Below are 16,830 nucleotides of genomic sequence, written 5' to 3'. Positions count from 1 at the left end.
AAGAAGCACTTGAAGGTCAGAGATTACATCAACTGAAACATTGTAAAAATAAAACTCAAGATGAGAACAGTAGTCTGAATATCCTAAATACAAATTTAGAAAAAGTTATTCTTTGTAAAAATAAAACACTGTTTGACAAATTTTTTGCTTTTGTAGTGATCACCCTATATAATTTTAAAAATTAAAATCCAACAAATTTGGGGATATCTTAAATAGAAAGACACCTGGTGTAAATGTGGTATTATGGTGACTGAGATGATTCTAGTTTAGAGTAGGATAAATATTTTTATTGCTTTAGACCAACAATGACCAACAAATATAACAATGACTAAAAAGATTTTTTTTTGTAAACAACTTTTTAAAAAGAAACACAAATATTATTTGAATTGCTGTTTACATCCACAGAAAACATAAAACAATTGAATAAAATTTTTTCAGTTAAATTTTCGGTACTTCTGTAGTTTAAAGCCCGTTTTTCCATGAGTCTCATTTAGCAATGTAATTAGCGAATGACGGAAACCGGCAGATTATGCCGACTGAGCAAAAAGAGACGTGAGCGAGCAGGCGTAAAAATTGGAGGAAGGGGGGGAGAGAAAAGGCAGAGTATCATTGCCCCAACATAGTATAAACACCCCCAACGTCCCCATGTTAAGAATGGCTTTCAGAATGAACACCCCCAATCTCCCTATGTTAAGAATGGCTTTTGGAATAAACAGCCCCCAACCTCTCCATGTTTCAAATGGCTTTCGAAATACCCAATCTCCCCATGTTAAGAATGGCTTTTGGAATAAACACTCCCAATCTCGAAAGCCATTCTTAACATGGAGAGGTTGGGAGAGTTTATCCCAAAAGCCATTCATAGAGAGATTGGGTATTCCGAAAGTCGTTTGTAACATGGAAAGGTTGGGGGTATTTATTCCGAAAGCTGTTTGTAACACAGGGAGATTGGGGGTGTTTATTCCGAAAGCTGTTCTTAACATGGGGAGATTGGGGGTGTTCATTCTGAAAGGCATTCTTAACATGGGGGAGTTTGAAAGTCGTTCTTAACATAGGGAGGTTAGGGCGTTTATACTACGCTGGGGCAAGTCGTAAAAAATACCAAAATAACTTTCCATACAAACAAAACCGGTCCTGAATATGACCTTAAACTATATCCGATGGGGAGGCCCCAGCTCACGGGCTTTGGAGAGGGTGCATCCACCCCTTAATTGCCATTGCTCCCAGGTCCACTCTGACACAGAGTGGTAGTACCTGTTAGGGTCCCAACTATGGGTTAAATAGAAACCGACTTGAAAAAAAAAAAAAAATGTGTTCTATTAAAAACATTTTCTTTAAAATAACTGGATTCGGCATTAAATAACCTGAAAAGGGTTGATATGCCGTAAAACAAAAACAACCAACCAACAAACAAAGCAGAAAATATATTTGTTCACTAATTCAAAAAACAGTTTCTATAAAAAAATAAATCAAACAGTAAAATTTATGAAATTATTACAGTAGGTTGTTTGTTTTACTTTCTATTTTGTTCACTTTTTTTATTGACTTCCGTTAACTTGGTATAAGTCAGACATTTCCGTCGTCTACCGGGCGTTGCCAAAGTGAGACTCACAGAAAAATGGGCTTTAAACTGCAGAAGTACCAAATTTTCATTAGAATGCTAGCTGGATCACAGTTTATAATAAGCAGATTATAAGCCGATTCCACAACAAATAGAATTCTATCAAACCTTTTAACAACCCAGCATCCCTGTACAAGAACTGCCACCTGTTGTAGACATCGAATGACTGCTGTCGGGTCAGTCCCTCGTGGAAGTAGTGCTAACAGTTGACGAAATTGTATCACTTTAGCTGAAACGAACAAAGGAAAATGAATAATTTGAGTTATTGAAGTATTTCACACTAAAAAGATTTCATGAAATTAACCGTCACTTTTTTAAACATCAATCGACAAAATTGAACAGCTTTATCAAAAGATGAAAAAAAAAGGGGGGGGGGGATAAAACGAAACAAAGGAATAAAGTCAGATGTAATGAATAAATTTGCTATCATGTCAATATCATTTATTATAAAATTCAGTGCTTGTACAGTATGGGGCACAGGTAAAAATTGCAGTTACAAATAAATTAAGAAAAATGTTTGATATACTTATGTAGGGGCAAAAATTAGGAATAATAATCAAGTATAATTTTGATTAAAAATAAAATTCAGTTTTGTTGTTTTACCATTGGTAAGCACAGAAGTACCTGTAAAGCAGAGGACGATAAATCAATCTGTCATTTAATCAGGTAATAATGAATAGCAGACCCACAAAATACAATAAAACTGATTTTTTTTAATTAAAGTTTTACTTAATCATTTGTCCTAATATTTGGTATTTTTTGCTGATACGTAAGGATATTTATTTTTGGTCATGGTTATGGCATTCACCTTGGGTCAGTTAGGCTGGCTCTTTCCAACAAGTTCACCATGTCTCTGGCTGCCCAGGCATGGCGATCCAAGATTGCTTCTATTATGAGTTCATAATATTCATGGTTCCAGCTACGGACCCCGTAAAGGTGAGTACCTAGAATCAGTTCAGCGTCCTGCTTCACTGTCCTGAGCGAGATTTTCAATTGATTACTGCAACACTTCTTCCAGCCTGGTAGTGGAGCTGGATCGATGACTTGACGAACGAAGTCACCTGGGTGTCGTCAAAGGGCGTGGCTGAACCAACAAAGGCGTCTAGTAAGGAGAGATTTTTGGAAGGAGTGGATCTTTATTTTTGCCCAATACATAAGTATATCAAAATATTTTTTACTTGGAATGTGATTTTTATCTGTGTACCATACAAGAATCTAAAATTCAAAATTGAAAAGAAAAGAGAGGAATACCAATTAACAAAACCAGAGGTAATAGTCACCAGGATGGGGAGGAGGAGGATTATAAAGATGTGTCTTAGTAATGAAATACATAACTCAAACGTTATTTTCTAATACAATTGTCTGTTGGGAAACGCACTATCATGAACCTATTGTATAGGTTGGAGCACTAAGCATGGTCCTCACTTGTACGAGAACATAGCCATTTTAAGTCTCGTACCAACTGAATCGCAGGAGTTCTAATGTTGCTTGGTCAATGGTTTTGCACCTACACAGTCCAATGCAGGTGACTCATCTATTAAGCCTTGTGTGCTCTTCATATTTGAGGTATTTCAAAATATGAGCCAAAATTTTTTTTTGCATTTATTTTGGAAAACAAAAATAAAAAACGATCTTTATGATGTACCTCCTTGTCACAGCATAAAGATGTTGAAAAGCATAAAAATTGATTAAGTAGTTTTTTTATTTTATTTAAGAAAATTAAATTTTACAATTTCAAATGATTAAGTACCTTTAGTAGGAATTGATGAGCCCTTGATTCTGGGGGTGTTGTTAAGGGGGAAGTAACCAGGGATAAATTTTGAATTTAATCAATTGGTTTCTCCCGTATCAAGCAAATCTTAAAATCTTTTTTTTTTTTTAAACAAAAGTACTACTTGATGAAATTATGTGATTTTTAGAATATGCCATCTTATTCTGTGACGTCATGAAGACTTGTGCATTTTTTCTTTTTTAATTTTTATTATAAGTGCACGTCTCAATAAGCACTGGTTTTTTTTTACCGATATTCAATACGAAACGTAACCTTCCAAATGAAATCGATTAGAGAAACATATTTCATGTACTAAATTCAAGCAGTTAACTGTTTAAATTATTTGATAATTTAACTTACAGTTCTTCATTATTAATAATTTAATGATTAGCAAACAAATAAAAAAAACTTATTTGATAAAACACTGTTAATAGGTTTGGAGGCTGTCTTTTTATATCTCTAGCTAATCTACAATCCAGCAATTCAAACTGTAAGATTGTCAATTTTTTAATTTTAATAAAACACTTTTTCTTTTTAAATTCTGTAAGAGTGACAACAAACTAAAAACAAGCAATTGGCCTGTACGTTACACACAACTCCGAACTGAACTTCTCCCATACTAGATCATAGGTTCTTCCTCTCCCAACAATAACAGCAGTGAGGTGACATTGGCTAAGTGGTTAACGATACGGTCTGACAACCTGGGTGTGCCAGGTTCGAATCCAGTTTATTCCACAGAAACACTTTCACTTAAGGAAGTTGGCAACTTTCACATGATCCCTTTTGTAAGTAACAGATGTCTTTCTAGAAAGAATTCTAATGAGAAAGATACCAGTGAAACGAATGCCAACAATAATCATCGGATGCATACGAAACGAATGATATTCAACAACAAAAACCAAACAATAACAAGATGGATTAGTTTGATTTACCATAAAATTACATCAAACCAAAACTTAAAAATTGAAAAGAAAAGTAATGGTTATGAGGCGAATACACATTATCAAATACTCATAATTGGAAATGGTACGGATATCAGACATCGACCTATAATCTTAATCCTATTTAGTGTATTGAGGGAGATATTATCAGAGATCGGAAAGGAACCACTGCCTAAAATGGGGTTCAATATAAATCACTCAAGTTATAAATTGTAAGGGTTAATATGCAATGGAAAAGTCAATTGAACAAAATTATCTCCCTTGGATCAGTGAAAATACATTCTTAAATAATCTAAATTGCACATAAATTGCTGAACATACAGAACTTACATTCCTCCCCATGAAAAAAAAAAAGCGAAAATAAAGAAAAGTATGATGTACATGTTCATAATGGAAAGAAGATATCGTACACTAAAAATTATGTAAATTGATCAAGTAATTTTATTTTTATAAAGAAAATCATTTTTAGGAGTATTTAAGTTATCTCTCTTGTAAATTCAGCTTGTTTTCAAAATGGCATCCCAAAATCGTCACTCATAGTTTAGCCATAAATTTTTTTCTTATTTAAAAAAAAAAAACTACTTGATCAATTGACATGATATTTTTATCTTTATATCACAAATACATACATCATAAATTTTTCTGTATTTTTGTTTTTTCATGGGGGGTGGGGGCGTCTGGACAAAGCTCCATGAATTTCTTCAAGCAGTTCCTATTTACTTGCCTTTCCACAAGCAAAACATCAGATACAAGGTCAGTTTACGTGGGTAAAATTAAGCTCCCAAAAAAGGCATACTCTGAAGTGAGACAAAAATTTTGTTTCAGTGTAAAAGGATTTCTCCTTGACTGACTGAGGAGAAAACAGATACTACATTTTATCCTGAGACAAGCAATGTTGATCTTTTCATAAATAGCAGCACTCAGATTAACACAAGATTTAAAGATGAAGAGATGCGAAATATTGTGTCAATTTGCAGCAGCTGTTGGTGGTTATTTACATTGATGATATTTTAAGCCAACGCATTTCAGGTGAAAACATTACATACTTATGCATTGTATAGCAAGATCCCAGGCGATACCAGATGGTCTTGCTTTACAAATAGAGGAAGAGAAGGTAGGAGAGGGTGTGTGATATTTGATCAAGAAAAAAAAATTGTCCCTAGGACTTTATCAAGAAAAGAAGAAAATAATAGATAATAATTGTTCTTTAAGCGGTTTTAATTTCCATTTTGTACTTATGTAGCAATAAGAAGAGGCAAAAATGTCCGTAAGAAATAAAATATTTCAATGGAAAAAAAATAAATAAATAAATATGATAATGAGATTCTTGAGTTTGGCAGAAAAACAATGCAGGATCGTTTTCTGGTTTAGTTTTGAAAGAACAATTCAAATATTATGGAAACAATGACTTGGGTTCAAAATGTTTGCTTTGGTGTCTGGGAGATGTTGTCATTTGGGTCCACCTGTTGTATTTAACTACCAGGCTACCAAGCCAGTGATAAGTTGGTTGGACAGATAGATAAATAAAATTGAACCTGGGGAGAGATATGGTCACGAAAGAGGGATGGAGTTCACAAGAAAAGAGAAAATGAAAGGAATGTAGAGTGGGGGGATAGGGAAAGAAGTTCACGAGAGAAGAAAAGGAATATAAGATAATGGGATAAAGAAAAAAAGAGGTTCAGAGGTAAAAAAAGAAAAGTAATCTTCAATATGACAGAGGGAGGAAGAGGCCAGTTTCATAAAAACAATTGTCTTTTTAGAATTAGGGTCTTTTTACTGGCTGGCATCGAGATGTCCACATCGCTCTCGCCCCGCCTGGGGTGGGGTGGGGTGGGGTGGGGTGGAGGCAGAAACCCTCATAAGAGCTAAGTTGAAAAGCTCTTGCTTTTAGCTGTGAAATTAACTAGAGGAACTTAAGTTATACAACCTGCATCACGAAGCTCGGATCAAAGAACTCGACTTAAAACAAGTGTAAAATAATTTATAAATAATTATTTTTTTGGTTTTTCTTTGTTTCTCGATTGCCGGCCTGAATGAAGATGCAGTTTGTTTCAGGTATGCCCTGACACCAAATGATGAAAAAGATAGACTGGAGCCAGCACAAAGCCAGAGTGACGACCGAAGTCAACAATGTTGCCACATGGTCTTAGGGTCATGCACATTTCGCGTGCCCTGAGCAGCAGAGAGATATTTTCCAGTGACCAGTGAGAGTCTGGTCACGCTTCTTGAGAGGTCCACCACTAGACAAGTAAGAATGTAGCTCTGCTGGGTTGCATCTATGGTCCTGCGAGCCGGGAGCAATGAACACGGATAAGAGTACATCACAAGTATGCTCCCGTGAACCAGGTTAGCAACGGCCAAGAGAGGGCGTTAGGGGTATGGTATCACGGAAGAATAAATTCCAAAAATGATAAAAAAAAAAATGATCCAGTAGATGTGCTAGATATATTTTTAACAAAATATCATCCACAATTACTCATGGCAGACCCTTAATTTAATTCAAGCCAATGGTTATCTCCCTTGTTTGTCATACTGAATTGGTTATACAGCTCTTCTACATTAAAACATATAAAACTCGATAATTCAATAATTTCTATTTTTACTTGTAATTATTTTCTACTGGATCATTTTTCATAATTTTTGGAATTTATGTTATTTTTGTCATGACACACAGACACGTAATAATGTTTTCACCTGAGCTCCAATCCCTCGTCTCCCCTCGCCAATCTTTCATGAGAAACATCAGTCTGGCTGAAACTACTGTCAATAATTTTCCCCACTCTCTATCTGTGCCTAAATCCAAACGTAGATTCCACGAGCAAAGCTTCTTTCTTAGAACTGCACGCCAGTGGAACTCTCTGCCGCTTGCCTCTTTCCCACCTGACTACAACTTGGACGTCTTCAAGTCCAACATAAACAAACTCCTGACAAACCGCCCCCTTAAGTAAGACACTCTATCGAAACCCCCAATACTAATGATTACTACAATACTATCTCATTGATTACTGTACATGCAATAACCCTTATCCCTGAGTGGCCTTCGGGCCTTGATAAGTGGTGATCCCCATGTAAAAAAAAAAAAAAAAAATGTGTTGGTTTAAAAAGATCAGCGATGTAAACAAGTACCCAATATTTTTGTTATTATGTTAAACATCTTGGATCGCTTTTACCAAACTTTGTCTAATCCGTTATTATTTTGTTCATTAACATATGACTTTCGTGGCTGAATAGATTTTGTGTTTTTTATAAAAAACTTTTAGAAAAATAAGCACCATTTCTTTCTGTTGTTTTAAACAGGCTCTTTTCCAGAATCTCCCTTATACCAAAAAAGAAAGAAGAAAAAAAAAAGGAAAATCTGTATTAAAATATCATATTCCAAAAATTATGTAAAGTGATCAAAGTTTTATTTTTATCAAAAAATAAAATTTTATAAGTATTGCCGCCATTTAGAAAAGAAAAATCTCAAAAACAATGGAGAAAACAATTCAAAACTTGCAAATTTATTTGTATTAATCGGACTAATGTTCTCATCTTGAATGTTATTTGCACAACGATTTGGAAATAATACTCAAGATGAGAATGCTAGTCCGATTAATCCAAATAATACAATCATCCCTCATCTCAAAAATTCAGAATTGTGAGATTTATTTTGTATTATCTCTGAATTCCCGTTAATTGCTTAAAAATGATCTTAATAAAAATACAACTTACTTGATCAATTGACATGATTTTTGAAATATGATGTTTTCCTTTCATCATGGATATGTACATCATACAAATTTCTTTCTTTTTTTTCTTAATATAAGGGGAATTCTGGACAAAAACCTTTAAATCTCTTACAAAAACTAAATCCTCTACCAGCTATTTTAACATTTTTTTTTTTTTTTTTTTTTTTTTTTTACAAAGGCATCACCACATTATCAAGGCCCAGAGGCCACTCAAGGATAAGGGTTAAAGAGTAGAAATTGGTCAATATAGTAATCATTAGTAATGAAAATTTGGTAAATTTGATAACTTATATGGAACGGCTCATCAAGAACTTATTTACTTTAGACTTGAACACAACCATATTGTAGTCAGCCGGAAAGCAGGAAAACGGAAGACAATTCCACAGGCGTGCAGTTCTAAGAAAGAAGCTTTGTTCATGGAATCTACGTTTAGGTTTAGGCACAGATAAAGAGTGGGGGAAATTATTGATAGTGTTTACAGCTAGACGAGTGTTTCTTGTGAAAGTTTGGCGAGGGGGGACCAAAGATTGAAGCTCAGTTGAACACTTTCCATGAAAATAACGATACATCAGAGACAAACTCGCAACATCTCTTCTGTGAGATAGAGGTTGCAAGGAGGAGAAAAGGACATCTCCTACGAGGCTACGAAGTCTATTTTGAACTCTATCAAGGCAGGACAAGTCCTTTCTAGCAGCTCCTGCCCAGATGTGGCAACAGTATTCCATCCTTGGACGTACCTGGCTCTTATATAGGTAGAGAATAGCATCAGCAGTGAGATATCTACTGGATCGATAGAAAGATCCCACCATTTTTCCAGCGGCCTTGGCAACAGATTTGATATACGTGTTCCATTTAAGATCAGGAGTAATGGTCAAGCCCAGAAGCTTGTCAAAACATGAGGCCTCCTGAAGACGAGAGCCATTCATTTCAATTGATGACAAATGTGGATTAGAATGTTAATGATGTAAAGAGAGAAGCTTGGTTTTAGATGCATTAAAAGTAACCAGCCACTCCTTTCCCCATTGTACTACGTGCTCAAGATCAGAGGAGAGAGAATTGGAGAGAACTTGGTCGTTTACTGTCTTAGATGTGGTACCATAAATGGTAGTGTCGTCAGCATAAATGTCTACAAATGATGTAAGGATATGATTTGGAAGATCATTAATGTAGATCAGGAAAAGAGTTGGGCCCAGGATGGATCCCTGAGGGACACCGGCATTAATACTGTGAGCTTCTGATTTTTGCCCCTCAACTACTACTCTTATGAACCTATCAGAAAGAAATGATTTAATAATTGAGAAGACTTTTCCAGCTATACCATAGCTAGCGATCTTATGAAGTAAACCTTTATGCCATACCCTATCAAAGGCTTTTGATATGTCAAGAGCAATTGCCCTAGAAAGATTGCCACCGTCGAGAGATTTGCTAATCCTATGCGATATAACTGTAAGGACATCTGCTGTAGATCTAGCAGAACGGAAACCATATTGAGTGTCACTAAGAAGGTTATTTTTGTTGAGATGTTTGATTACTTCTGTATTTAACACAGATTCTAGCAACTTACTCATGACGCACAGGAGACTTATTGGCCTGTACTGAGAGGGGGATGAGCGATCACCTGAATTCTTAAATACAGGGCATACTGATGAGATTTTCCAGGGAGATGGGAAACTATTCTCCTTAAGACAACGTTTAAACAGTTTTGTAAGTATGGGCGCTAATTCAGGTTGAAGTTTTTTGAGTACTATAATTTACATGAGAAAAGTAAACAACAAAAAAAAAAAAACTTACCATTTATGAGCAGCGCTTTCACTTGCTCTTGCAAAGGCATCGTGCGCAGTTGCGACAAAGATAAGATGTTATTAGGCAATGCAGGCTTTTCTCTAAATTAAAAATGGAAACAGAATTAAAATGATTTTTAAAAATTCACAATGACAGAATTATTTTCAGCAAATGATAAAGAAAACTCTTTGTTATCATAGCAAAATCCGACAGTCAAAAACTTGAGTTTTCATTAAAAAACAATAAGAACTACTTATGTCAATTTCAAATAAGAGCAATATCATCTACCAAATTGTGTTGTTGCAATTACTAAAATATTACCGGAATCTATATATATAAAAGCGAAAATGTATGTATGTGTGTATGCTTGTGTGTCTGCTAAAAACTTTCAACAAACACAACAAAAATTCACAAACTCGGTATCATATCGAAGCTCCATCCTTCGCTCGTATTATATAAAACAAGTAATACTTCAACCATTCAACAAAAAAAAAAAAAAAAAAAAAAAAAAAAAAAAATTTGCCATGTTTATCTGTAACATGTGACATAAACTCCATTCTTCCGAATTAACAAATTTTTTTTAATTTTCAGAAATTAATTATCTCCCTTGCTACTATGCATGCTATTCAGTTTATGTAAGCAAAACTTGCAAATTTCTTTGAAAACTAATAATTTTGAAAGGAATTGTGTTTAAAGGCTATATCAATGCGATTTATAGGAAACACTGTATATAAAAGAATAATGACATTAGAAAGAATTTAATTATATTATGTTTATTTACCAACATAAGGTGTCGTACAAGATGGTAGATATTGATGTCCCTAATTTTCGAGAGTAGTATCTCTTCAAGGGAGAAAACATACAACTGTTCGGCGAAGCTTTTCTTCTTATTTTGTTTATATACTAACCCGTGTCCACCATATTTCCTACAAACACAACTCCTATCACATTATGCACAATGCTTTAAGCAAATTACATTTTTCTCTGCATTAATAATCAATTTTTTACCTTATTGCTTGTCGTAATTTTTTTACTATTTTCATTACTGCGACATGACAATTAAGTAGATATCACTGGTTTTACTTGAAATTCAATATTTTCAATTTTCACTCTAATGAAGACCAAAAATTTTTTAAATAAATAAAAAGGTTCGTGTACAGTTTAATCAAGACATTAAAAAATGAAAATATCAGAAAAAGGTTATATTGTACGTATCTGTTATGGAACAAAGTTCTCGGAAAAAAAATTTCATCAAGTAGTTTTTTTTTTACAGCGAAAAAAAAAAAACAATTTGTCATGATACCGAGCAAAAGGTTTGATTTTAAGAAAGAAAAGCTCGTAATAAAGATGGGGAGGGAGTGTTGGCGCTTTACATTGAGTTATCTCCCTGTGGCGTGTTAAAAATTTCCATAATGGCTGGCTTCAACGCGCTCTCATAAAAACGTGTTTTTCTGCTGTAAAAAAAAAAAACTACTCGATCAAATTGAATAAAAAATTTTTTCAGAGATCTTCAGTCCAAAACAGATATAACCTTTTTTCGATATTTTCATTTTTGGATATCTTGATTAAACTGTACAAGTATCAAAAAAAAAAAAAAAAAAAAAAAAAGATGTACGCGTGTAACTTACTTATGTTTTTCTGTAACTGGAGGCATAAGTTTTTCGAGATATTCCCATGTCGAGATATTAAATTCTGTTACTTCATGATTTTTTGCAGCAAATAATAAATTCCGCTCCGACAAAGCTTTATCATCCTGTCAAAGAGATGAAGAGTTTAGATCAATATCAATTCTGCAAGGGTTTTTTTTTTTTCACCCAAACAATGCACATTTTCACTGACACATAAAGAGGCTACTGTGAATTAGGGGCCAGATTTATAGGGTACACCCTTAAGTGAGGAGTTCAGTAGCATGATAAGTGGTGCTTCTGCAACACTTGCCTCACAAGTACATATGCAGGCACCCTTACAGTGAGTATCTATGGTCTGTCAAGACTGAATGAATTCATATACCAGTTTTATTACCTCTGTTAATTAACAGAGAAAAAGAGAGCAAGGAAAAGTGTTAAAAATGGGGAGGGGGATAAAAATACAGTGAGAGAGGGTGAGAGTAATAGATAGAAACTTAAGAAATGGGTAACTTTAGTAAATTGTAGCTAATTAGAACACTTTAAATGGATCTTTTTTTTCTTTTAAACATAACTCAATATCTCAAAATCAATTGTATATGCTTAGTTGAACACAAGTTGTCATTTTTACTAATATTAAAGGTAGATTTACTGAGATTATTACCGTATTAAGCACTATAAATCACATAGGATTTGAGCTGAACATAATCAATTCCATAGTCTTGTGATTGCATCGATTAATCAGCTTAGAGAAACTAATTAAATTATCAACTGGTTCCAATCAGACCTTTTGTAACGTCACACAAGTGTTAATATGTACGCATCGTAGTCATTACATGTCCGCACTCTGGACCCGCACGTTGTATGCAGACAGTCACAAGGAAATAAAAACAAGGGAAAACTTGACTCCCTCTTTTTTGTTTTGTGAAACAACAAACATTTATTTACAGGTACTTTCCAGAATAATGCCTTGTCTCTTGTTCAAAAGTCCTCTCGCACTCCAATGTGCTTAACAAGAGTCTGCCGTGTCGAGCATGTGGTACTCTGTCTTTGTCCAGTCATGTTTAGCATGCGTCTTTTTCTGCCATTCTCGGGTCACCAGTGTAACATGTCTGTCTGTCTTCTCTCGATCATCACGGGTCCACGTCTTTCTTTTTTTTCATAACATTTGTCTTTCATTCTTCCTCACCGTGACATCACCTCGCACATGACTCGTATTTGCATTTGTTGGGTGTTGCTGCTGCTGCTGCTGCTGTCACACACACTCTGTTACACCCCTCCTCCCCCATAAATCATGTACAACAAAACATTAACAAAGATTAGTTCATAAAAAGAATAAAAGATAATTGTTTTTTTTTAATTACGTGAATGGAATGGTACTTGACGTTAATCCATTGTTCCTCGTCTCGTTTCTTTTTCAAATAGTCATAAGAAGCCATACGTCGAGCCTTAGCTTCCACAGTTTCATGACGGGCAAATTTCAGACGGACTGGCTTGGCCTCCTCCTCTTCTTCTTCTTGAGAAGATTCTGCATAAAAAATTTTTTTTTAATAAAAAACTGAGTGAAATGGGATGTCATGAGATGTTAAGAATTGACATGATTTTAAATTATTCTGATAAATGTCAAAGAATATTTACAACTAGCAGGAAGACCCAATGTTGCCCAGGATTGAATGCTGATCATGAATGTTTCATCCTTCCTTATTTTTATTGTCAATGAAATCAGTGAAATGGACTTTTTTTTCAATAAAATCGATCGATTGCCTGCTCTAGTTGGGGACTCCTTGCGATGCACTGGGAGGAAGCTTTACATGCCTCCCTTCAGTGACATTGCACTGTAGAGAACCTACCGTTAATTTTATAAAATTATTTTTATATATAACAGCTTGAACTAAAGATTAAAATTCAAAAGTCAAGCATCATGGTTCAATTGTGCTCTAAGCAGAAACATTCATTTCAAACTTCTGTCATATCAAAGAATCTATTGCTGATTCTATATGCTGGGCCTTTCTGCTTGTGTGGTGATAAAACTTCTTAAATGCACTTGTGATGTTAGGCTGTATAAGGTGTTAACTTGGGTCAAAATCATCAGTTCATTATTTCGATTATGAATTATCGATACTTATAAAACCTGTCTAAGAACACTGCCAGACACATAAAATACATTTGTGATACATTTGTGTGAAATTTCATAAAAATTGGCCCAGCTGTTGCTATATAGGGAACTCACTCTCTCATACGCATACAGACAAGTTCCATTTATATAATAGTACAGCTAGAGATAAAAGTTTTACAAATATATACATTGTTTTCACCACAGCCTCCTAATACTTTCTTACATATACACGATTCCATAATTCTGATTCATCATCATCATATCAAATTCACAAGCAGTCCCCTACATACAGCACTTGGTATTCCTAAATAATTACCTATCTGCTACTTACCAGGTCCAATGTTGCTCAACTTTGGAGATCTAACTTATACAAGTAGAGGATTGCATCGGCAGGCAGATATTTACTGGAGTGGTAGAATGATCCAACGAAATGAGACCTGTTACCTCAACTTTTTTTTAGATTTACTAACCCAAGAACTCTTATCCATTCTTTTAATGTGGTCATACCAAGTTTGGTTTGCTTTATGGAATATCAATTATCTTTGGGTTCTTTAATGCCAAATAAAGCTGTCAAATAGAATTCTATAGAGAACACTTTTCTTTGGCAGTGATAATCTTCTGCTCTCGACACGACTGACCCTCAGCCACCACGTTTTCTAGTATCTATTTGGAAAGAACATAAAAATGGAGATATATGGTTTTGATTTTCTGAATAATATGACTGGAGATTAACTTATAGATACTAAGCCGCCGATCAGATCGAGCCTCTTCAACCTCCCATCTAGTCAAAGTAGAGTGTTACAGTCATGTGATCATTAGGGCTGTGACAACAGCATATTCTTTTCATTGTTTTGACTTTTGAGTATATATCCATTAATATCTTATGTTTTTATATAGACTGATGTGGTTCTCGGTCGATTGACTGTGTCTTACTGTGTCGGATATATACTTGAGAGTCAAAAGAATGAAAAGAATATTCTGTTGTCACAGCCCTAGTGATCATTTATGCAACCAGGTCACAGACTCCTCCACCATCAGGAACCCATTTTAAGGCATCACGGATCACTAGCCACAACCTAGTTTTTGGTTTTTTTTAATCCTTCTGCATAAAGTTGCAGTCAGCAAATTTGTCACCATGACCACAGGGTGGCATTACTCTTAAAATTAAATTTTAAAGTGAGGATTAAAAGATTATTCCTAGAAAACATTACTCTTGTACAGAATAATGTGAATTGGGGACAACAAACAGGATGTCGAGAATTATTAATGTATGTTATCAGAAAATCACATTGAAACAAGAAAAGGATCTCTAGTAGTGTTGGGACGATTAATCAGAATCGGAATTGAGAAAATCAGAACTTTTTAAGGTATCATAATCGGAGAAAATTGTGCCTACTTTCTGATGCCGAAAACGATTTTTGTAAAATGTTTATTATTTATTTTCGTTTAATCGGTAAATGTGTATGGGTTTTAAACTCTAAACAAAATTAAAATGTATAGATTATCCATAAAAATGTATTTTTACATTCACAAAAACATATTACATGGGTTTTTATGGTAATCTAAAGAAAAACGACTCTGTAAATAAATATTTAGAGATTTTTAAAAAATCAGAATCAGTAATTGTATCAGAATCAAGAATTTAATACAGAATCAGTAATTGTATTGAAATCGGGAAAATTTTTTGTATTATCCTATCACTAATCTCCAGTACTAGAAAAAAATTAAACCGGGACTATATTTACTCATTAACTAATAAATTGGATAGATTGTATATTTATGAAAATAAACTAAGTTTTTTTTATTTGGGTTATGGAAGTTGGTGATGAGTACTTACCTCCTCCTTCGGGTTGTTTAGTGTTGAGAATTTTTTGTTTGGAATCAGCTCTGTCCATGTAAGAGAAAGATGGTCGGATTTGTGATATCGCATTCAGGGGAGTCAAGTGGAGCTCTCCTATAAAAAAAAAAAAAAGATCATTAATTTATTTTGATGTCATTGTGATGACTCCTACATAATATTCTAGAATCTCTTGAGAACCAAAATTGCTTTTAAGGCAATATCTTAGAATATTCTGAAACTTTCAATCAACACAAATAGCAGGTAACCCAAAATTTAATTTTTTTAACTTTTTTTTTTACATCTAAAAACTTTTAATGTGGCCACATAGATTTTTGCAAAACATGAACTAAATTTAAATTGCTAGTTCAATAAACCACCAAATTATGATTGTTCAAAGTTTGTTGAAAATCAGATAATTTGCATTCTAGTGTGCTGATCCAGAAGGAAATTTTTAAAGTATAACTAAAACTGCAGAGCTATTAAATAAGGATAGTTTGCAGGCATGCAGAGTCTTTATTCCCAAGCATAAAAATGCAAATAACCCTGTCATACTTAGAGTTACCCCACTTAACCGATAAGTATTGATGTAATATTTTTGCTATTTCTATGCGGGTAGTTATTTATTTGCTGCGCCCACCACAGCAAAATGTGGCACAAGGGTGGAAGGTGGAGAACAGGTGAGCTCCCCTAAAGAAGGGGCACTCTTGCCTCAACAAAAATTGCCTGGGCACCCCCGTCGGCATTCCCTGGTAGGGGCGCCTCAGACGACAAGCAATTAACTTGCCCCACTGGAAAGCCCGGTAGCAAGGCCTGGGAGGGTGGACCTCCTAGGTAGTACCCAGGCGGTGTACCTCAATCCGACAGGTGCTGGGCCGGTTCCCAGCCCCACCACCTGTCAAGCTGAGTGTCAAGGACGGATCCTTGACGAGTACGACTACCCTGTCTTCCTGCAGCCGAAGCCACTAGGAGACACATCCCCATCAGACGAACAAATGGGGGTATGATTACAAAAAATTGGGAGATTCTCTTTATAAACATAGCCGATCGACCTATGAGATAGAATCATGCTCTGCTACCAGCCAATCAGAAACCAGAATCACTTTCATAAAATATATTGAATCTCTAAGAATATTCTTCATCATTCAACTGACAATCTATCCATCGCATTAAACTTTATTCTTGAGTGGCTTTTAGCCTGGATCAGTGGTGATTCATTAGTAGAAAAAAAAAAAAAGAAAAAAAGCCACTTACCCTCTTTATAAACCCCAACAGCATAGCGTTCAGTTGAGGCAGTACAAGGACCAGATGCTAAAACCGTTTTATCCATAACATTGCTGAAAAGAAAAATGTTGCATTATTTAGCAGTCATTAATATTAACACTTTTTAATGCATATATGGAAAGAAAGCA

The 16,830-nt window shown here is 34.7% G+C and overlaps 1 protein-coding gene across 1 annotated transcript in view; it reads right to left on the bottom strand.

Moving 5' to 3' along the window:
• The window catches only part of LOC145286295 (DNA-directed RNA polymerase III subunit RPC5-like), an 86,371-nt gene that overhangs the window by 32,058 nt on the left and 37,483 nt on the right, over nt 1-16,830 (bottom strand). Inside the window, exons 5-10 of the mRNA XM_080135154.1 lie at nt 16,673-16,755; nt 15,419-15,535; nt 12,830-12,993; nt 11,469-11,593; nt 9,850-9,941; nt 1,727-1,847 (exon numbers count right to left, since the gene is read on the bottom strand). Of these exons, the coding sequence (XP_079991280.1) occupies nt 1,727-1,847; nt 9,850-9,941; nt 11,469-11,593; nt 12,830-12,993; nt 15,419-15,535; nt 16,673-16,755 (702 nt within the window). The remainder of the gene's footprint in view (nt 1-1,726; nt 1,848-9,849; nt 9,942-11,468; nt 11,594-12,829; nt 12,994-15,418; nt 15,536-16,672; nt 16,756-16,830) is intronic.

This window comes from Euprymna scolopes, chromosome 10, assembly GCF_053919585.1.
Source record: "Euprymna scolopes isolate OS-2025 chromosome 10, ASM5391958v1, whole genome shotgun sequence".
In the NCBI taxonomy this organism is placed as follows: domain Eukaryota; kingdom Metazoa; phylum Mollusca; class Cephalopoda; order Sepiida; family Sepiolidae; genus Euprymna; species Euprymna scolopes.
This window is presented reverse-complemented; position numbering and strand designations above follow the sequence as displayed.